At 39.0% G+C, this 23,845-nt stretch overlaps 1 protein-coding gene and 1 pseudogene across 1 annotated transcript in view; both read left to right on the top strand.

Annotated features, from left to right (window-relative positions):
* LGALS3 (galectin 3) overlaps positions 1-6,100 on the top strand; it is a 25,135-nt gene extending 19,035 nt beyond the window's left edge. The window contains exons 5-6 of the mRNA XM_069082335.1: positions 4,738-4,903; positions 5,783-6,100. Coding sequence (XP_068938436.1) covers positions 4,738-4,903; positions 5,783-5,938 — 322 coding nt within the window. The 3' untranslated portion in view covers positions 5,939-6,100. The remainder of the gene's footprint in view (positions 1-4,737; positions 4,904-5,782) is intronic.
* A 14,348-nt stretch (positions 6,101-20,448) lies between these two features.
* Positions 20,449-22,498, top strand: LOC138156853 (actin, cytoplasmic 2-like; annotated as a pseudogene).
* The last annotated feature ends 1,347 nt before the right edge of the window (positions 22,499-23,845 follow it).

The raw sequence follows: 23,845 nt of genomic DNA, 5'->3' as shown, positions 1-23,845 counted from the left end.
GTGTGTGTGTGTGTGTGTGTGTGTGTGTGTGTGTGTGTGTGTGTGTGTGTTAAGTGTTTGAGGACGGATTTGAATTCAGGTCCTCCTGACTCCAGGGCTGGTGCTCTATTCACTACATTACCTAGCCTCCCCTAGTTTCTTTCTTTGTAAAATGAAATAGAACCTCTCTTAAGGGGTTATTATGTGCCACAAATTAGATAAAATATGTAACACACTATATAAGTGTCAGTTGTTATTATACCGCAGATTGATTTATAGGCTCTGGGTTAAGTCAGTGCTCTTGCCTCTATACTGTGATTTTTGAGGCGGAATTGGTGTTCTCATTTTTCAGATTTTCCAAATTTTGTAGGCAGTATATATTGTAATTTAAGGCATTTGGAAGGATTTTATGAGACTTTATCAGGACAAACAGGCTTGTTTATGGAACCTTGCTTAGTTTTAAGGATATGGGCATAGATACAGAAAAGTTCATTCTTTTCTGGAACAGCCTTTGCTTATTCAACATGGTTTAAGGTTTTTCCTTGTCCTAAATACCACCCCTCCATTTCTACAATTAAATTTTATTTAAAATAAAACCAAATCTATTTAACTAAGTGAACAGTGTCAAAATGGAGTCAGTATTATGATAAAGAATGCTATCCATCCCCAGAGAAAGAACTGATAGTGTCTGAATATACATTGAAGCATGCTTTTTTAACTTTATTTTTATTGAGGTTTTTTTTGTCTGTTTCCTTTTACAACATGACGATTATGCATATGTTTTGTATGACTACACATGTATAACCTATATTGAATTGCTTGTTTTCTCAATGGGGGGGGTGGGGGTGGGGAAGGAGAGAATTTGAAACTCAAAGTTTTTATAATGAATGTTAAAAATTGTTTTTACATGCAATTTTATGAAACTTTATCAGGACAAACAAGCTTGTTTATGGAACCTTGCTTAGTTCTAAGAATATGGGCATAGATAAATACTAAAAATAAATTAAAATACTAAACAAAGTAGAGTCAGTAACTATATAAATTCTTTTTTTTTTTTTTTGGAGGGGGCAAGGTAGGGCAATTGGGATTAAGTGACTTGCCCGAGGTCACATGTCTAGTTTTTTTGTGTGTTAAGTGTCTGAGGTCAAATTTGAACTCAGGTCCTCCTGACTCCAGAGCCTGTGCTCAATTCACTGCACCCCCTAGCTGCCCCAACTACGTAAATTCTAATTCACGGAGTGGAGTTTCCATTAATCATAGAAGCAAAACTTCATTTGGTTCTTCCTTAAGAATCTCAAAATCAGATCTGCCTCTGAAATTAATGACTCAGGAAGCAACCTCAAGAAATTCATGTTACCTCAAATTTCTTGATTCCCTGCAGGAAGATCAGGATTCAAAACTGCCCTTAGACTCTGACCGGCTATTTGATCCTGGCTTCTGTTTTGCCTCAGTTTCCTCATCTGTAAAATGGAGATGATAATAATAGTACTAACTTCCCAGAGCTGCTGTGAGAATGAAATGAGACAATACTTGTAAATGTTAGCTGTTACTATTGTTAGCAGCAGCACCAGTAGCCCTTCTTCTGCTCTTTTGTATGGTTTCCTCTCCTCTGGAGGCTGGGTATTCAGGTACTGGACTTATATTCATGCTTTCTGCCTGAAGTTCTAGAATAGCCAATGCATTGCTTTCTCTGGTCATGTTTTCAGCCTTATGATAAGCTAGAGAGCCTCTCACCTTTTCCTTGACAGGTGGTTAGGAATTTAACATCAATGTTCTCACAAACATTCAACATCGTGGCCCTAGTATACAGAACATTTCATCGTTGTCTCCCTTCTCATAACCCTGTTCCAGTTCATTTGGCTCTCTGTTTTTGCTGATGGGTTTTGAGGGTGGACTTGGGAGGGTTCTTCCTAGATTCTCCATTTAAGGAGGGTGCCCAGGGCAGCGCTGTCTCATTATATTTCCCACCTGCTCACTGGGTGCCCGTCATGTCCCTTCCTCTCTTGCCCTCCTGTCCCCTCCCTTCTTCCTTGCTTTTCAGCTTTTTTGTTTTAATGTGTTGTCTTCCCTCATTAGATTTGAAGCTCCTTAAGGGCAAAGAACCATCTTTTGCTTTCTTTGTATCAACAGCACTTCGTACAGTGCCTGATACAAAACAGGGCTTAATAAATGTTTATTAACTGACTGTCTTAGAAAATTCAATTCAACAAGCATTTATGGGTGCCTGCTGAGTGTATGAGCTAACATTCTACTGGCGGAATACAAGGGAAAAGTATTTTTAAAGAATATACTACATACTGTAATTTAAGGGAAAAGTGACAACTAGGAGAATAAAGAAAGGCTTTTGTACTAGAGGTGGCACTGGTGCTGGTCCTTAAGGGAAACTAGGGCTCCCCCCCAAAAGTAAAAGTGGGGGATTATTTCGGACAAAGGGGACTGCCTGTGTAAGATGGAATGTTGTGTAAGGGGAACAGCAAATAGATGAGTTTGGCTGGAATATAGAGTGTATGAGGCAGAACAGTGTGAGTCTGGAAAGGTCTGCTGGAATCATATTGTGAAGGACTTTCAATGTGAAACAAAGGATTTTGTCTTTTAGTCTAAAGGGAATAGGGAGCCACAATAGTCTGTTGAGCCTGGGAATTTATTCTAGGTTTGTGAGGCTCATTACAGTGGTTGGGGGATGATCACATTCTCTCTCCTGCACATTTAGTCACTAATGCTTTCTAAATGAATAATTATGTGGTAAACATTACTTTCTTATCTACAAAGGTTGAAAGTAAAACCAACACACAATTCCCGTTACAGTGAGATTTATCATAGGACGTGAATTGTTGAAGTTATGGATTACAGTTAATGCCAGATATTGAATGGATTGCAATTGTCTAGAGAACATAAAAATAGCCAACATTCATAGTGTTTGCTATGTGCCAGGCACTGTGCTAAGCACATTACAATTATTATTTTTGATCCTCAAAACAATCCTGTGAAGTAGGTATTATTACTATCCCCATTTTACAGATGAGGAAACTGAGGCAAGCAGTGGTTGAATGACTTGCCCAGATAGTTAAAAAGCAGATTTAAACTTGTGTCTTACTGACCCCAGCCTCGAGCTCAGTCCATGTACCACCTAGTTACCAGTACTTGTGAATTTCTCAGCTTTTAATGACTTTTTTATCATGTGCCAGCCTTCTCCATGCTAATTGTTGTTGTTCAGTTGTGTCTTATTCTTCATGACCCTATTTGGGGTTTTCTTAGCAAAAATACTGGAATGCTATTTCCTTCTCCAGCTCATTTTACAGATGAGGAAACAAACATGGGTAAGTGACTTGTCCAGGGTCACACAGGTAGTAAGTGTCTGAGATCAGATTTGAAGTCAGGAAGGTGGGTCTTTCTGCCTCCAGGTTTGATGCTCTATCAACTATGCCACCTAGCTGTTCCTCCATGCTAATATAAGCACCTGAATCCTCTATATCAGAGAATTAGAGGAGAAAATAAGGAATGATGCTGGGTAGAGTTTGAGATATATAACTGGGGAAAAGAGGGAGCTCACAATGTGTAGCCTACATTTTCTTAGTAAAATTGAAAGTGATGCCCTTAACTAAAATGTTTATAAAACTTGAACAGTTGATAGTCATTTGACAATTCAATTCAACAAATATTTATTCAGCTTCATAAGGACTGTATTGGGAGCTGAGGATATAAAGATTTAAAAAATGCCTCAAGGAGTTTATATTCTATTGAGGAAAAATAATATACACATAGAAAACGAAATACAAAACCATATAAGTTACTTTCTTTCTTGAGAGGCAGACAATCTGTGTTAAGTGACTTGCCCAGGGTTATACATCTACTAAGTGTCACTTAGATACTTGTCTGAGGCCAGATTCAAACTTGGGTCCTCCTGACTCTAGGGTGGGTGCTCTCTCTATCCACTGTGCCACCCAGCTGTCCCTTAAATTGCTTTGCAGAGAGAGGGAGATCACTAATACTTGGGGATAATGTGGAGTAGGGAAAATCAGAATAGACTTTGTAGGAAGGAACACTTGAGATTAGCTTTGAAGAAAGCTAGGGATTTAGCTTAAGAGGGAGAGTGTTCCAGGTGTGGGGGATGACCTGAGGGACATGGCTTAGAAATGGTAGAAGCAATATCATATATAAGGAATAGCACATAGGCTAGTATTGCTGAAACAAAGAGTGCACAAATGAGAGTAATTTTGAAAATAAGTCTAGAAAGGCAGACTGGAATCAGATTAGAAGGATTTAAAAGCTAAACAGAAAAATTAAAACTTATCCTGTGACATGATCAGACCTGTGCTTAGGTCTGTTAATTATGTATGGAGGATGGTTAGGAGAGGGGACTGACTTTGTCAAGGAAACAAACTAGTCCATTCAAGAGGTGAGGAAAGCTTAATCAAAGGTGGTATCCATGTGAGTAAAGAGAAGGGGATGATTTCAAGGTAATTGTGTAGGTGGAATGAACAAGAGTTGGCAACTGATTGAGTGTGAGGTGTAAGGGTATGGGAAGAGACAAGGATGACTCAGTTTCTGACGCTAGGTTGCTAGAAGGATAATGATAATGTCAAAAGAAATAAGGAAGTTAAGGAAAAGGGAGGATTTGAAGGGAAAGACAAATTTTGTTTTGGACTTAATGAGTTTGAAATACTTGCAGGAAGTCCATTTGAGGGTGTTCAACAAATATGATCTTGTAACTAAACTCAATTTCTACTTAAAATCACTTTTTTTTATCTTTATTAATAGAATTACCATAGATTTCAAGAAAGGGAATGATGTGGCCTTCCACTTCAATCCCCGCTTCAATGAGGACAACAGACGAGTTATTGTTTGTAATTCAAAATTCAACGATTCCTGGGGAAAGGAGGAAAGACACCTTGTGTTCCCATTTGAAGCTGGTAAACCATTCAAAGTAAGTCAGTGTGAAGAGTCTTTTATATGAAATGCAAAATAACTTATATTTTAATGCTCTAGAAGGGGTGGTTGCCATAAGTTTCCTATAGAGCAAGTTCTTAGCTCAGGATTCTCCAAACAGTAGGTTTTTATATACTCCTATATCTCCAGGCCTGTTGCCACACCACCTTCTCCCTTCTTTGAGGCTTGCTGGAATTCTCAATGAAGAGGACTGTATATTATTAAAAACTCTTCCCCTCTAGTCAAGATGACACTATCACCTCTTTCCTTCCCCATTATGTTAGTCATAAGACTGAAGAGAAATTAGAAGTGGCTCCTTTCAAAAAGATTGAGGACTCTTTGTCTTTATCTTCATTTAATCATCCCCTTTTATCCTGATCCCTTCTTTAACCTGTAGCTTTATGAATCCTTGCCTAGAAACAACAGGGGTGCCTACACCATAGTTCTCTGGTTCCATTTAAGGAAAGAGTGATCCAGGCCAATGGTGCAAAAACAACAGAAGCATTGCATATGGCATAGCATGTTTTTAGCATACAAAGTGGTGTTGATCTATCAGATTAAAATAACTGTGCTTAGAAATGAGGTAAAACATAGCTAATCACATACCTTGGACATTTTGGTGAAAATCTTATAGGGGAAAGGAAAGCATTTGAGATCCAAATTCTCAACCCTGCCTTTGAAGCTCTGTTAGTAGACTCCATAAAGTGGAAGCATGGAGAAAGTCTTTATGATATAGTTGAACCAAGGCCTTGAATCAATATGGTCAGCATGGGGATGATCATTAATCCTGTTATTGATCTGGACCTTTGAACTTAGGTCAACTAGGTGCTAGAACAGATGGGAGTGTCTAACCAAGTTTCTTTACATATCATTTCAGATTCAAATTCTCATTGAGATTGATCATTTCAAGGTTGCTGTCAATGATGCCCATTTGTTGCAGTACAATCATCGAATGAAAAATTTCAATGAGATCAACAAGCTGAGCATTTCTGGTGATATTAACCTTACCAGTACCTTAAATACTATGATATAAATTTAAAGGATCAGAAATATTTTTAAAGGAATTTTCCTGTAAAACATATACTTAAGTGCTTCCTGCTCCTTATGGGAGTAATCTTAAAGGTACTTATACTCCATTTACTTTCTTTGTCATAGTCACACAAAATTTAATAAATGTTCTTTCACTAAGTACAAATTGTATGTGTGCTTTTTTCTTTTAATGTGTGTCATTTGTAATTTATTCCCTGGATAAAATACTAAAGACTCACAGCGGGGAAATGTGTAGCGATTGTGATACCAAAGCTCTTTTAAAAAACAAAACTATGTCTGACTTCAAATTCCACCCATTCCTTCTTCACTTCCCTGCCCCAATTCTCATAATTATATTTAAAGAAAGATTAGGTTTAGGTAGATGGAATGAATGAATAGGTAGAAAAGCATTTATTAAATGTCTCATACATACCAGGCACTATGCTAGGTGCTAGGAATCAAGATGCAAAAGTGAGATAGTCCATGTCTTCTAATAAGGTGAAAGTATACACATACATGCACATTTGTATGTGTGTGTGTGTGTGTATGTTTTGTATGTAATACACATATACACTACAGGGGTGCCTGCGACATAGTTCTATATGGATTACATTTAAGGAAAGAGTGATCATAATATATAAATGTGCGTGCATGCATGTGTGTGTGTGTGTGTGTGTGTGTGTGTGTGTGTGAATACTGCCAAAGAAAGGAAGTTTTGGTCTGGGTAGTCACAGAAATGCCAAGTAAAGCCAAGTCAGTTGCCATATTCTTTCCAGAAGCAAAGGTCATACTGTCGATGACTTCTAGAGTAAAAGGTGGCAAGGAGTAGTAGTGGTGATGATAGTAGTTGGGGTATATGTGTCAGGAGACCAGATATCAAGATGTCCAGGGTGGATTGTCTGAGGCCAGCTAAACACAGTGGTAAGCATTCACCAATCAGTCCTGGACGGTAAGACAGTATGGTATAGTAGATAGAGGACCTTGAAGGCCAGTAAGGAAGACTTGGGTTCAAGTTCTGCTCTTATACATTACTACTGTCTGTGTGGCCATGGTTAGTTCACTTAAACTCTCAATGCCCCAATTTTCTTAGACTAGTTGCTGATCTTTATCAATGAAGAACATTTTCTTACTAAGAGATCCACAAATATGGGAAATCACACATCTGGATTAAATAAAAAGGAAAAAAAGGGATAAAGTATTTTATCAGAAACATCCAGATTTTTCTCTCACTTGCAGAGATTCACCAAGAAACCTCCACAATGAACTGCTCTTTCACCTCTAGTAGACTGCTCGATTCATCACCTCCAACTCAATATTTGATATTTATCATTCCTACATTCTAGTCTTAAATAGAATCTGTTTTAAAAGACAATGGCATTTTTGGCTTACTCGTTATTTAAATGTATATATGAATATCTATGGAGTACTATGCTCATTTATTAAAATACCTTCCTTCTGGCTCCTGGTTCCAGGTGGAAAGTTCAAAGATTTATAGAATATTACAGTTAGAAGGGACCTTAGAGGTCACTGTTTTGCAACTTGGCTTTCCCTTAAAGTTTACAGTCTTTTTTCTCTTCTTTTAACATGTTGGCACTATCTTGAGGAACTTTAATATTTCTGCTGATGACTTAATAGCCTGGTCTCCTTATCAGTCTCAGTTCTCTTTACATCCATTTTCACTTTACATCAGCCATATGCAGGTTTAAACCTTACTGTCCCCCCCAACCACATAACCTCAAAGATCTTAAACTCTCCAATTCCGCTTTCTGATCATATTCTCTTGTTTTTCCATTTTATTCCAAGTTTGTTTTTTATATTTATCATAACTTCTGATTCCTTGATTCACCATTGTTTTCCCAGTTTATCACTCCTTTGTGCCTTTCCTTCCTTTCATAAATTTGACTCTGCCATTAGGCAACTCATCAATATATTATTCTCACTTTTTACCACTTTTTCTACCTACTCCACTCTTGGACAGCTTTAGTTGTTAGGATGTTTTTCTTGATAGCAAGCCTAAATTTTCCTCCTTGCAGCTTCCAGCCATTGCTCCTGGCTTCATGCTCTAGGACAAATATTCCATTTTGATACAGGTCTAGTTGCTAGAAAACTTTTCTTTATATCAAGCATAAATTTGCCTCTTTATAGCTTCTACTTACTGCTCCCAATTTTGTACTCTGGGGCAGTGTAGCGGCAAGCACCCCAGCGTCCCTAGGGTGGCTGCCACCACAGGTTCTTAGATCTGCTTTTATAAAGGAAAGCAACTCAAAATGGGTTAACAAGCTTACTTTAATCAGTCAAACATATATCATTTACCTCATTCAGGGGGAAAAGGTCAGCACCCTGAACTTCAAAGTATACAGGCAGAATTATCAAGACAGAAACAGATCAAGTAGACAGCTTTCCAAACTGTCCAACCATTACATCCATACCAAATCAACATCTGGGTTTTTCAAAGCCGGAGGGCTCTGGACAACGGCTTCCCATAATCCAGATCAAATCACAGAACACTTCTCAAAGTGAGCCCCAAAACAAAGCTACACGTCAGGGCTTATATAAGCCTTCTCCTGGCTCAGAGAATGTAACAACCTTATTGACCCACTGGCCAATCAAAAAGTATCTACTGAAAAACAAGCCTCCCACCCCAGGCTCCAGGTGCACTTTAGCCTAGGGGCAGGGAAGATCTTTAAAATTTACATTCCCATTACAGGCAGAGAAGTAATCTAATTTATTTTTCATATGGCAGCTCTTCAAATACTTCAAAGAAGTTGGAAGGAACTTCAGTGGACATAAAGAATCAATCACCTCTAGCATACTTGACAAGGACTTGTCCAACCTTTATTTGAGCCTATTCATTTCCAAGGAAGCTTATTCTACTTTTGGATAGCCCTTAATTGTTATGGGGAATTTAGGTTGTATAGTGGATAGAATGTCAGGCTTGGAGTCAGAAGGACTCATCTTCCTGACTTAAAATCTAACCTCAGACATTAGCTGGGTGACCCTGTGCAAGTCACTTACTCCTGTTTGCCTCAGTTTCCTCATTCATAAAGTGAGCTGAAGAAGGAAATGGCAAACCACTCTAGCATCTTTGCAAAAGAAAACCCCAAATGAGGTCACATAGTCAGACATGACTCAAAAGTAACTGAACAATAACAAATTAGGAAGTTTTTCCTTACATCCAGCCTCAATTTACCTCTCTATGATTTTCACCCTTTGATCCTTGGTCTGTTCTCTGAGCCCAAGAAGAACAAATTTAGTAAATCTTCCATGTAATATCCCTCCAAATACTCAGACGGTAATGATGCTCTCCTAAGTCTCCCCTTACACAGGAGAAGCCCCGTGATCTTATGGCACAAACTTGAGGCCATTTGTCTTCTTAGTCATACACTTCTCAATGCTCTCCAGTTTATCAGTGTCATTTCTGATGGTAGCAACTGGAAAACATAGGACTTCAGATGTGATCTGTCCAGTAGCAATCCATCAATCAAGTCTAAGTGCTGTGGATAAAAAAAAGAGGCAAAAGATGGTCCCTGCCCTCAAGGAGTTTACAGTCTAACAGGGGTCACAACTTAGAAATAAATATATATTAAGGATAAATAGGAAGTAATTAGCAGAGGGAAGGCACTGGAGTTAAGAAGGATTGTGCAGGCGTCAGTATTGGTGGGATTTTAGATGAGACATAAAGGAAGCCAGAGAGGTCAGAAGTCAGGGCAGAGGAGGGAGAATGTTCCAGGTCTAGGGAACAGCCAGAGAAAATGCCTGGAGTTGAGAGATGGGAGTCTTATTTGTGGAACAGCCAGGAGACCAGTGTCCCTGGATTGAAGAGTACATGATATAAGTAAGATATAAAAAGAGCTAGATATGAAGTGCTTTGAATGCCAGAGCATTTTATATTTTTACTATTGCTTCCTTAGCCTCTCTTCATGTAGTCTCAGATTGTTGCAATTTTCTTTCTGCTAGGGAATTAGTATAACAGAAAGTCTTTGGTGTTTGGAGGACCTGGGTTTATACCCCACCTCTGTTATTTATTTCCACTATGATCTTGAGTGAGTTCTTTAACCTCACTTGGCTTCAGTTTCCTAATTTGTAAAATGAGCCAATAAGACAAGATGACTTCTGGGGTCTGGTCCAGCACTAAACTGATAAGACAATTAGGTAACATAGTCAATGCTGTGCTAGAGGTAGAACCAGAAAGATCTGAAGAAATGTCTTGGTTTGGACACTGAACAAGGCACTTGGCATCTGTAGCAGCAAGCGTCCCCAGGGTTTGCTGCCACCACAGGTTCTTGGATCTGCTTTGATAAAGGAAAGCAACTCAAAATGGGTTAACAAGCTTACTTTAATCAGTCAGACGTATATCGTTTACCTTGTTCAGGGGAAAAAGGTCAGCACCCTGAACTTCAAAGTATACAGGCAGAATTATCAAGACAGAAACAGATCAAGTAGACAGCTTTCCAAATTGTCCAGCCATTACATCCATACCCAGTCAACATCTGGGTTTCAACATCTGGGTTTTTCAAAGCCGGGGCAGGGCGGGGGGGACTCCAGACAACGGCTTCCCAGAATACAGATCAAATCACAGAACACTTCTCAAAGTGAGCCCCCCAAACAAAGCTACACATCAGGGCTTATATAGCCTTCTCTTGGCTCACAGAATGTAACAACCTTATTGACTCACTGGCCAATCAAGAAGCATCTACTGAAAAACAAACCTCCCACCCCAGGCTTCAGGTGCACTTTAGCCTAGGGGCAGGAAAGATCTTCCAAATTTGCATTCCCATTACAGCATCTCAGCTTTAGATTCCTTATCTGCAAAATGGAAATAATAATAGCACCTACTTTGTAAGGTTTGTTGTGAAGATCAACTGAAGTAACATTTGTAAAGTGCTTTGCAAATCCTGAAACACTATTTTGAGACAATGACATATAAAGTTTGTAGTTGTGAGTGAAATTTAACAAAAAGGTAACTGAGGCAATTCTCTGAGTAAGATAATGTTTATTATTAACAAAGCACAGGCTGTATTAATGAAGGATGGGTTAAAGGCACTGCCTCTGGCCAGAGACCCCAAGTTGAAGATGCAACTCATTTTTATATGCACAGGCCAAAAACAGAACAGAATCACAGGGGATCATGACTGTTTACATTCAAGAAAGTGGACATAGCACACACATGAGATGAAGACTCCCTCTTTCCAACTCTTTTGTGAATTTACAGGTCCCAGCTGCCTCCTTGAGGTCACTGATAGAAACCCAGGTATACAGACTCACTGACAAATGGGGGATTAGATAAGATTACCTTTTTAATTTCTAAAGATGGGACAAGGTCAGTTAGTCCAGCTTCTCAAGAATAATACACAAACTTTGCAGGAAATGCTGAGATAATGTTTTAAGACATTGAGAATAGAGCTTTCTTTAACTAACAGTGATTGTGGGAAAGCTTAAATCTTTGGTATCTAATTTCAGAGAGAGGAGACTAAGCTTCACTCAGAGACAGAGAAGAGGCTTACAGAATAAAATAACTTACAGAATAAAATCAATATTAATTTTCATACAGTCTACTAAAATCTCCATTTTTTTCAAACTGCTATTTAGTCATGTCTCCTTTGTCTTATACTTAACAAATTGATCTTTTGGACCCATGTGTAAGGTTTTCATGTGAAATTTAGTAGGGATATTTATCCTTGGCCATCTCCAATCATCCTGATGAATATCAGGCCACTGGACCCAGATGACTCTGAAGGAGAAATTGAGGCTAGTGATCTTGCACAGCCCTCCCTCCCTCCAATCCAAGTCATCTTCAAGTCATGTCATCATTCCCAAATATCATGGTCCTCTTTGAGAACAAAGGACAAACACAAGTAGGGATATGTATATATTTGATCTAACCCAATATTTTACCCTGTTGAGATCTTTACAATGCCTGATATCCAAAATGCTGGTTATTCTTCCCCAAGTTTGTGTCATTGGCAAATTTGATAAGTGTGCCATTGATGTCTTTTTCCAGATCACTGATTTTTTTTTTTGTAGGGAGGAAGGTAGGACAATTGGGGTTAAGTGACTTGCCCAAGGCCACATGGCTAGTGTTAAGTGTCTGATGCCAGATTTGAACTCAGATCTTCCTGACTCCAGGGCTGGTGCTCTTATTCACTGTGCCATCTAGCCATCCCTAGATCACTGATTTTTAAAAAGTATCAAATAGCAGAAGGAAGGAAACAAGCATTTATTAAGTGCCTACTATGTGCCAGGCACTGTAGGGCTTAACAAATATTATTTCATTTGATCTTCAGAACCCTGGGAGGTATTTTATTATCCCAATTTATAGATGAAGAAACTAAGATAAAGAAAGTTTAAGAGATTTACCCAGGGTCACAGAGCTAGTAAGTATATGAGATTAGATTTGAACTCAGGTCTTCCTGATTCCAGGTCTAGCCTTTTGCCTTCTGCATCACCTAGGTGCCTCTAAGATTTGTGCATGAGACCTTCCTTCCAAGTTGACTCCAGACAATGGCTGTTCTTTAGTATAGCTTTGAACCCATCTAATTATAGTATGGTCTACTCACATAACTCTCTTTTTCAACAAGGAAAATCTATAGCTCCTCTGGGCTAAGCTGGGTGTGTAGGGAGGCAGGAAGACACATTCCTACAGTCAGTCCTTCATACATCTTATTGCTCCAGGTGGTGAGGGGAGAGGAAGATGGGAAGAAGGTGCTGGCTTGTAAGGAAGTTTCTGGGCCAACTCTTCACTGATTCTGGTCTGAGTGGTGAAGTGATCAGCCAGTAGATTGGATTGTCAGGCTTGGCCCAGAATAGAAGGAAAGGCAAGGCTTTTTAAAAAAATTACCTTCTGGGTCTCTGGCAAGTGAAGAGGCTGCCTTTTTGATCAAATATCTGTTGGAGCTAGGAGATCAGTTTTGCCTTAGATAATTGCTCATCATTTTGGGTTGATTAGGTTCAGGAAAGATTTTAAAGGGTCTTTAAGAAGAATATAAATTATAGGTGATTGACCAGATTTCTAAATACGATTTTCAGAGAGATTTTGGTAATTTGCCCAGAAAGTTAGTCCTACTCAGGTCTAACTTTCATATCAGGGTCCTCATTCTTCATGTGGGGAAGAATATGTCAGTTCTATATCCTACATTAATTTAGCAGTCACACCCGAGAAACTGAATCCTAGCCACAGTGGACCTTGTTGTTTCTAGTAATGGATAATTTTAGGGTCTAGGCATCTTGAGTTGACATAGTCTTCATTAGTGTCCGAGGGCTGAATCAAGGCCAGAAGACTTGAGAGGAAAAAAACAGGAACAAACACATTAGCTTCTTGCCAGAAAATATACCATAAAACACAGTGACAATTAGAAAACTGATTTGAGTATAAAAATTTATGCTATGTGTGATAGTAATGGCAATTAAAGATTCCCCTGTATTGGCTTGGTTTTCAAATTGATTGTGTTAAAACCCAGAGCTTGTTAATCCCACCTGTGGGATGGACTTGTTGATGTGAAAAGAGAGTCCTGAACTGGGAGGAGCTGGTGATGTAGATTTGGAGAGACAAGAGAGAGGCAGAAGAACTTTTTGGAAGCAGCACCTCGTGGAGGCAGAGAGAGACTGGGAGAATTGCTGGGAGCCACTTTGAATCGCCCTGGACTTTTGAGACCTGTCCCCGGAGCTGCCAAGGACTGAGGAGACATGGCTGTTTTGCTGGTACTTTGTCTGTCTGTTTTGATGTTGTTTTGCCAGATTTGTCCACTGGTGAAAGACAGTCCTTTTGTTGAAGAAGTCCTGGAACCTGGCTTTTGGTTAAGAAGCCCTGAGACTGTCCTGCAGACAAAGAGTGAATACTGTCCACTGGTGAAGGACAGTGCTGTTGTTGCAGGGGTCTGGGAACCTTTCTGTTGGTTCAGAGCTACTGAGACTGTCCTGCAGAGAGTGAATACTGTCCACTGGTGAAGGACAGTGCTATTGTTGCAGGGGTCTGGAGACTGTCCTGCAGACAGAGTGAATACTGTCCACTGGTGAAGGACAGTGCTGTTGTTGCAGGGGTCTGGGAGCCTTTCTGTTGGTTCAGAAGCCCTGAAGAAGGATTTTCTTGTTGTATGTTTACAGAAATCCTGGGAGAGGGTTTTGCTAATGTTTTCAGGGGTTCTAGGACTGTTCAACAGACAGAGGATGAATTAATGAAGGGACTGGCAATGTATCTTGTGGCCTTGCTAAGCCTTGTCTCCCCAGGAACTAAGATTGCTGAGAACTTGCCTCTGTCAAGATGAAGAAAAGACCTCCATTTGGGTATTAAGTGCTGTGCTTAAACTTGATGTAACTCTGGGGTAAATTCAATTGTGATCCAGGGGTGGGGAACTTTTGACCTTTTTGTGTTCTATGGTTGAACAAATGAATGCACTTTACTTAGATTGGAAACTAATCTCCATTTGAGAAGAGGGGCTTTGTGGTGGACCAAATGAAGGTACAGCCTAGGGGTGGAGAAGTATTTAGAACAGAGACTTTGTAATTGATTGAATGATTGGAAGGTCCTGGGGTGGGGTAGTACTTGGAGATTATTTAATCATCCTTAGTAAATGCTGTATTTTGAATGATGTCATGTTTTGATCTTCTCTGTTCTTACTTTGTCACTGAATAAAATGGAGAGCACCTATGCTGGTATTCTGAACCTTGGGAAGTTGCCTTTCCTTGGCATTACATTACACTATGTTATAAAAGGCTACATGGACTCTATAGGGCTGGGATTTCAATCAATTAATCAATAAACATTTACCAAGCACCTACCACATGCCAGGCACTGTGGGAAGTGCTGGGAATACAAAAAGAAGCAAAAGACAGTCCCTGCCCTCAAGGAGCTTACAGTCTAATGGGGAGACAATATGCAAATAAATACATACAGAGTAAACTATGCCAGATAAATAGAAAGTAATTAACAGAGGAAAGATATTGGAATTAAGAGAGGCTGGGGGAAGAATTTGTGATTTCATTAGTATAGGGAATTGCTGACTGAGGAAATTCCCTTTAACAATGCATATAGGGTACCTTCTCTGCAATTTAAAGTCTTAGTGATTAGAGATGTCAAACTCAAATAGAAATGGGGCCACTAAACTATACATAAGGATCCTTGAGGGCTGCATATTGATTTAGAAAAACATATTAACATGATCTATGTTTTCTTGCATTTTTATTTATTTTGTTAAATATTTACCAATTACATTTTAATCTTGCTCAGACTCAGAGGGAAAGCTATGGGCTGCCTGGGGCCCCCTGTGAGCATGTTTGATTCTTCTTTAGATCAAGGAGAGATTAAATAACTTGCCCAGAATTATACAGCTAGTAAGTGTCAGAGGCAGGACTTTAAATCAGCTCTTCCTGGCTTGCAGGCCAGCTTTCTATCCATTATACCACACTGTCTCTATGGATATGGAGATTATAAAATTACATATTTGAATGTGGCTCTGTTTAAATAATTCTTCTCAGTAAATGAACCCTTCTCCTTCCTGTCAGACTGAGGGAGAATTATTTATCATATAGTGCTTACAGATGTGAAAAATTACTTCAATATATGACCTACCAAATTATATATGAAAAAATTCATTGACTAGGGCTTTACTCTAGCTTATCTATATTGTCAAGAAGTTTATTTAGCCAAGATGAGGCACACCTGGCTCTTTTAAAATATTCAGGGCCTTGGGGCGGCCAGGTGGCACAGTGAGTAAGAGTGCAGGCCCCAGAGTCTGGAGATCTGGGGTTGGTTCCGGGTTCAGATACTTAACACCCGCACAAAATAACTGGCCATGTAACCTTGAGCAAGTTACTTAACCCCAATTGCTTTTAAAAAAATAAAATATTCAGGGCCAAAATTTCAAATTCTACAACCATTAAATTATATAACTGTTTTGATTATTTAGAGGTTACAACTTATGTATGGAGTCATAATGTGATGGAATATTGACCTCTACTTAGGATACATCTGGGTTATCAAATGTAAACAACCATTTGCCATCTTATTAGATAAACATTATTGGAGTCTACAGTAGAAAACTGAAAACATTTTTAAATTTTACTTTCTCAACAAATTACCTTGAATTTTAGTTAGATACAATCAATTTATATTCAGTTTTGTTTTATTTGACCTTGTTAGAGTAAATTTTTCTATGCATTTATATATAAAGTATAATGAAAGCATGTACCCCCTTCTTAGCAAGAAGTAAAGCACCTCCTCTCACTGACCAGCCTGAAGGTTTCTATGTTCTCACAAGGAATATTAGGGAAAATGAGGTAACCTGCCTTTATGAAGAACCTGACAGGGATTTTAGACATTTCTATTTTTTTGGTCATTTGTTTGTGATTTTCGATTGAGAAAGATCTTTGAATTCTTTCTCCATGTAATACTTATACTACTCTCTATAGTCTTTGAAATTTGTATCATAATGACAGCTGTATAATGTGGCCTTCTCCCCACAGTAAGGGAAGCAGGGTGGGGGAATGAGGCATTTTATGCTTCTTGAGGTTTGAAACAAATTGTCATCATCATCATTGTTAATTTTAGCCCTGCACCATTTTGATATCCCTATTATCATAACACCCATATATTAGATGACAGTCTAGGACATCCAGTTATCCTCTTATTTGTTTTGTTTGCCCTGTGTCTTAGTCTTGGTACCACATCAGATATAATGGATCACTCAGAACTTCAGAGTTCAAAATAAACAATTCCCTTAACAAAAACTAACAACCCTAGGCAAGAGGCAATCCACAAGGTAGCAAAATTTTAGCAGTCCTGGCAAGTAAAAGTCACCAAAAAGGAAATTTAAATAATTGGCAAAGAAATTCCCTCAGGTCTCAAGAACTCTCCATTTAAGTCCTAAAACTATTTTTGTATTATCTATGTCCAAAGGGTCCAAGGCTGGGAATCTCAAATCAATTCACCTGGGGGCAAGTTTAATTCAACAGCTCCAGGACATCTCCTCAGTGTGTTGATTCAAAATAGCCCTGTTGAGGGGTTTATAGAACATCAGCCCTGGAGTCAGGAGGACCTGGGTTCAAATTCACCTCAGACACAATACTTACTAGCATGTGACCTTGGGCAAGTCACTTAACCCCAATTGCCCTGCTTTCCCCCCTCCAAAAAGCAAAAATCAAACAAACAAAAAAATAGCCCTGTTGAAGTAGTGAAAGTATGAGGGTTAACTTAAACATTCCCAGTTCCACTAGCATTCAACCATTGTTGAGTCAAATTTGTGACCAAAGGGGGATTGATGAATATTTGGATGTTGTTGTTCAGTAATTTCAGTCATGTCCAATTCTTTGTGACGCCATTTTGGTTTTTTTTTTGGCAAAGATACTGGAGTGGTTTGATATTTCCTTTTCCAATTCATTTTATAGATGAGGAAAGTGAGACAAACAGGGTTAAGTGACTTGCCCAGGGTGATCCAGCTATTAAAGTGTTTGAGGACAGATTTGAAGATGAGACTTCCAATGGATAGAAAGCCAATCTTGGCACTCTATCCATTGAGCCACCTAACTGCCTACTATATTTAGATAATAACTGCATATTTAGTGGATACTTAAGTTTAATTATTCTCCGGATACTAAGATCACATTATATGCTTTATGGGCATACTCCCAAGTCTCTTACTTATCCCTTAGGTAGTTATATTAGTAGGTGAAAAAATGAAACAGCAGACTACTTTTTTTCCTTTGATTAAGTTTTCCATGATTTTTCCATTAATTTCCATGATTAAGTTTTTCTATTATGGTAAGAAGTTGATGATATGTTAAAGAATAGACTCTTTATTCCAGGCCAATGAAAAGGGAGACTGCCCAGAAACTTAATGGGAAAAGACCCCAGCAAGTATCCCAGACCACTAACACTGTTATTAAATGTCAGAATCTTCATCCTTGAATCTATATATTCCACTTTAAAGACTTTCCCTCTAGGAGTTAATAAGTCAACAGAAGGGTTGTGTTTGTTAATCAGTGTTAGTCAGCCAGTCAATAAACATTTAAGAGCCTACTATATGCTGGGTACTGTACTAAGTGCTAGGGATACAAACAGAGGCAAGAAGACAGTTTCTGTTCTCAAGGAGCTCACAATTTCATGGGAGAAATTCCCATCAAATATGTCCAAATTATATATAGGATAAATTGGAAAAAAAAAACTAAAAGAGGGAAGGCACTATAATTAAAAGGTATTGGGAAAAGTTTCTGGTAGGATTTTAGTTGAGACTGAAAGGAAGTCAGGGATGGCAATAAGGAGGGGCATTCCCTGCATAGGCAATTAGCCAAAGAAAACGCCTGGAGTCAAGAGATGTAGTTTCTTCTTCACAGAACTGCCAGGAGGTCAGCGTCACTGGATTGAAGGGTACGTGGAAGGGTGTAAGGTGTAAGAAGACTGGGAAGGCAGAAGGGGATTGGCTTATGAGGGCTTGAATTTGACATAGAGGATTTTGTATTTAATCCTGTAGGTAATAGGAAACTACTGGATGTATTGGGTAGGAGAGGTGACATGGTTGGATAGTCACTTTGGTGACTGAATGAAGGATGGATTGGAGTGGGGAGAGACATGAGGCAGGCCAACTCACCAGCAGGTTATTGTAATAATCCAAATATACAGTGATGAATATCTGCCCTAAAGTGGTGATAACTAATTCCCTACCCAAGAATGGGGGGAAAAAATAGTCCTTGAATCCTTAGACACACTGAGTCACCTTGCTAATCTAAACCAATACCTTTCTGGGTTTGAATGAACCCTGTAATTTCTATATAAAAAGCTCTATATGCTTAGAAAGACTTAATGAGCTGAAGCAAAGTGAAATATACCGTATACAAAGTAACAGCAATATTGTAAGATGATCAGCCATGAATGACTTAGCTATTCTCAGCCATACGAGTCAATACAGCCCTGAAGGACTTATGAAGAAAAATGCTATCCAGAGAAAGAATTGATGGTGTCTGAATACAGATTGAAACATGCTTTTTATAATCTTATTTTTATTGAGGATTTTTTTGGTCTGTGTTTTCTTTCACAACATGACTAATATGGAAATGTTTTGCATGACTACACATATATAACCTATATTGAATTGCTTGCCTTCTCCTTTAGGAGGGGTCGGGAGGGAAGAAGGGAGAGAATTTGGAACTCAAAGTTTTAAAAATGAATGTTAAAAATTGTTTCCATGTATAACTGGGGAAAAATAAAATACTACATAAATTCAAAAAATAAAAATAAAAGACCTCTATATAAATTATATTCTATTTAAATTACATTCCATATAAAACAATGTCATTGCTTTATTTTTATGATTAAGTTGTACAATGGATACTTAGTCTGAAATGCATTGTGAATGGTATGTTGTATGGGACATGAAAGTTAGGTGGTATTCATAGCTGATGGAAGAGGAATTCAAAGTGTTTAAATCACCTTAGTTCAGGGCTGTAGCAGCAAGCACCCCAGCATGCCCAGGGTGGCTGCCAACACAGATTCTTAGATCTGCTTTTCTAAAGGAAAGCAACTCAAAAATGGGTTAACAATCTTACTTTAATCAAACATATGTCATTTATCCAGTTCAGGGGGAAAAGGTCAGTACCCTGAACTTCAGAGAATACAAGCGAGTTACAAGCAGAAGTTACAAGCAGACAGAGAAACAGATCAGCAGACAGGCTTCCAGCTATCTAACCATTACATCCATACCTAGTCAGTTACCAGAGAGGGAAGTACCAACATCTGGATTTTCAAAGCCGGAGGGCTCAACGGCTGCCCAGAGTCTCCTCTGGTCAAATCATACAACTCTTCTCAAAGTGAGCTCCAAAACAAAACCTCACATCAAGGTATACATAGCCTTCTCCTGGCTCAGAGAAGGTCACAACCCTCTTGACCCATTGCCCAATCACGAAGCAACAAGGTGTGAGCATTCCTGAAAAACAAGCCTGTGCTATTAGGGGGCAGAGCATATTTTCAAATCAAGAAAGTTTCTGGAGTCACTTACATCTATCAAAGGGCCTAGGGACAGGGAAGATTTTAAATTCCTATTCCCATAACAAGGGCACACAGTAGATATTTTCTTTCTTTTTGGAGGGCAATTGGGGTTAAGTGACTTGCCCAAGGTCACATGGGTAGTAAGTGTTAAGTGCCTGAGTCTGAATTTGAACTCAGGTCCTCCTGAATCCAGGGCCAGTGCTCTGTTCATTGCACCACCTAGCTGCCCCCAAAGTAGATATTTTCAATGTCGTTCTCATATATTGAATTAGAATGATAAAACAGATCCAATACCTTGTATTACTAGTAGAAGTGACAACAGTAACAATAGCACTTCTACTCAATTGTAACAGTGAAAATTACTGTGTATGAATCAGGATCTCTTGGAACTGTAAATTTGACTTATCAGTGTTCATTTTGATACAGTGTTACTTTTGATAACATTAGCAATCCCTTTTGGATGGGAAAATGCCAACATCCCCCTACAGGGTATCCTGCTTAGAACTACCAAATGTCGTTCACTCAGTGGTAGCCAGCAGCACTTGTAGGCTACTTTGACGTACCCCCTTTATTTGTCCTTTCCATTCCCCCGGCTCTAAATTCTCAGACTAGGACAGTGCCTAGCCTCAGATTAAGCAAAAATGGAAGAAGAAATTGCTGCTCTCGTCATTGACAATGGCTCTGGCATGTGCAAAGCTGGCTTTACTGGAGATGATGCTCCTCGGGATGTGTTCCCCTCCATTGTTGGATGCCCAAGACACCAGGGTATCATGGTAGGAATGGGGCGGAAGGACAGTTATGTTGGTGATGAGGCCCAGAGCAAGAGAGGTATTCTGACTCTGAAATACCCCATTGAACATGGCATTGTTACCAACTGGGATGACATGGAGAAAATCTGGCATCATACCTTTTATAATGAGCTTCGTGTAGCTCCTGAGGAACACCCTGTTATGCTTACAGAAGCTCCCTTAAATCCTAAGGCCGACGGAGAGAAGATGACACAGATTATGTTTGAGACCTTCAACACCCCAGCCATGTATGTTTGCTATTCAGGCTGTGTTGTCTCTGTATGCCTCTGGTCGAACCACTGGTATTGTTATGGACTCTGGTGATGGTGTCACCCACACTGTGCCCATCTACGAGGGTTATGCCCTTCCCCATGCCATCCTTCGTCTAGATTCGGCTGGCTGTGACCTGACAGACTACCTCATGAAGATACTGACAGAAAGAGCTTCACTACCACAGCTGAAAGGGAAATTGTTCGTGACATCAAGGAGAAGCTGTGCTATGTTGCCCTGGACTTTGAACAGGAGATGGCCACTGCTGATTCTTCCTCTTCCCCTGGAGAAGAGCTATGAGCTTCCTGATGGCCAAGTGATCACCATTGGCAATGACCAGGTTCCAGTGTCCTCTTCCAGCCATCCTTCCTAGATATGGAATCCTGTGGCATTCATGAGACAACTTTCAATTCTATCATGAAGTGTGATGTTGATATCCGAAAGGATCTATATGCCAACACAGTATTGTCTGGTGGTACTACCATGTAGCCTGGTACTGCTGACAGGATGCAGAAAGAAATCACAGCCCTGGCACCTAGCACAATGAAAATTAAGATCATTGCTCCCCCTGAATGTAAGTATTCCGTCTGGATTGGTGGTTCTATTCTGGCATCTCTCTCTACCTTCCAGCAGATGTGGATCAGCAAGCAGGAATATGATGAATCTGGCCCATCCATTGTCCATCGCAAATGCTTCTAAATGGACTGCTAGCAGAGGCGTAGCATTTGCTGCATGAGTATTCACAAAGTAAAAATTTGCCCTGGCAAATGTACACCTCATGTTAGCCCCATGAAACTGGAATACGCCTTCTTTGAAAAGAAACTTGTCCTTGGGAAAGTTGTATCCGATATTAGACAAATATCAGCACTTTCTAGATTGTTGAACCGTTACTGATTTGACCTCATATTCAAGTTAGCAGTTGTCCCTTGCTGTACATTTTAGCATACCTTGTACATATCTTTGATTTAAACCCTGATACAGGGCATTTCATTTTGACAGGTAAGGCTAAGAGTTAACTTCCATAGAGAATTGACCTGATAATATGGCAATATAGTATCTGGCTGGTTGACACTCAACAGCTGTACAGTTTAGTTCTATAAAGCATCAGATCTGTACAGGGTATCTAAAGGTCAGATTTCCAGCATCTAAAAGAGCTGACTTGCAGAATTTCTCTCCTAAGTCTGGCAAGAGTTTATTAAGTGTGTGTTGCATCTTGCCACCATTCTAGCAGGAATACATATTGAATCCAAGCCTTGGGAACCAGTTTTTTTTTTCTTAACCCACTGTTTTCCCCCAATGTCATGGGGCTAAAGTTACTCAACCTTGAGTTGAAAAAGTTTGCATTAACAACCCGTAAATTTGTGCATCTAGTTAATTTATGTAAGATTTTTGTACGTTGCCTTAATGTTCTCACATGACAGTAGGATGCCAAAATTTGTAAGTCATCCTAAGAGTTGAGAATTGTAATGCCCAACATGTCATTGTGTAAGGAAAAATAAAAGTGCTGCAAGTAAACTGTAAAAAAAAAACAAAACTACCAAATGTCAAGCTAATTATAAGATTGATATAACTTGCTAGGCTGCTTAGCACGGCGGCCATGAGGATGATGGCTGAATCATACTGATTTATTCCACTGTTTTTTTGCTTCTTCCTTTTGAATGAGAAAAACATGCACTTGTGTGTGAGACAAGGAGGCAGGCTATCAGCCTTCTTGAGTAGTAAGAAAGTATGTTTATATTGATTGCTCCAAATTATTTTCTGACCTTTGCCTAAAATCATAGAGAAACTTTGTTTTCAGTTTGCCTTATCAGAGGTCAGTCTGCCATTTTCAGACCCAGATCTGATAGATTTTTATACTGTTAAAGCAATGTCCTCCTTCACAAAATTCTACTTATCACTTTGTGGCATGGAGGTGATGCTGGGCTCTTGAAAGCATACAGAAAGTCAATAGTTCAGTCAATAACATTTCTTAAAACACCTACTTTGTGACAGACATTGTGGTAAGTACTGGGGATACAAAGGAAGGCAAAAAACTAGTTCCTGCTCTCAAGGGACTCAAAGTCTAATGGTGGAGACTGTGCAAAAAAAAAACCAAACAAACCCCAAACCTAAGTATAAACAAGCTCTTTTCAGGAAAAATTGGAAGTAATCAAAAGTTTATTGACCAACTGCCTGTAATTAGTTGCAGGTTCATAGACATGAATAGCAAAGTCACTAAGGATGATGGAAGGTGATGAGAGAGAAAAAATGGTGAGCCAGTCATTGAGAAAGTTGACCAAATGGTCTTGAGTTTGGTAGGTGAAAGTAGGAAGGATGGAGGAGAAGAGTTAAAAAGAGATTGCATGAACTTCCATAAGAAAAGACTAAATAATATAAAAACTTGCAATTTAAGCTGTGCAAATCATAAAATTCAGAATTTTCCTTCTACTGTAAAAACTACCTCTTAACAAAAAAGTTATAACTATTGCTGAGAGCCATTCTAGGAGTCAGAACATATAAAGAATACAAAAAGGTATGAAACTGATTAGCTTATTTTGTATTATAGCAGCTGCCTTTCGTGCTTATTCATTGAGCTTTACACAGTGGGACAAAGGACACCTGGTGGTAAAGAGTTGAAAACACATTTTGGATAAGGGAATAAGGTCAATTTCTAATTTGTGTGCAGTATACTTGTAGATCATAGAATCTTACAGTGATATTTAAAACTGGCCCTCCATTCTGACAAGTAAGTCATATTCATTTGGAGGCCTACAGATTAAGAGAACTTACTACCTTATGAGTTAATTTTACTTTTAGATAGCTCTTCTTACTGGTACTAGTGTTATGGCAAAATTTCAGCATAGATGTATTAAAATATGAAACTTTTAAACACCTGTAGACC

The sequence above is a fragment of the Petaurus breviceps genome, unplaced genomic scaffold (genome assembly GCF_028583685.1).
Source record: "Petaurus breviceps papuanus isolate PSGF00001 unplaced genomic scaffold, PetGlider_PUasm1.0 164, whole genome shotgun sequence".
NCBI lineage: Eukaryota > Metazoa > Chordata > Mammalia > Diprotodontia > Petauridae > Petaurus > Petaurus breviceps.
Note: the sequence above shows the minus strand (reverse complement) of the source record. Positions and strands in the feature narration are given on the sequence as shown.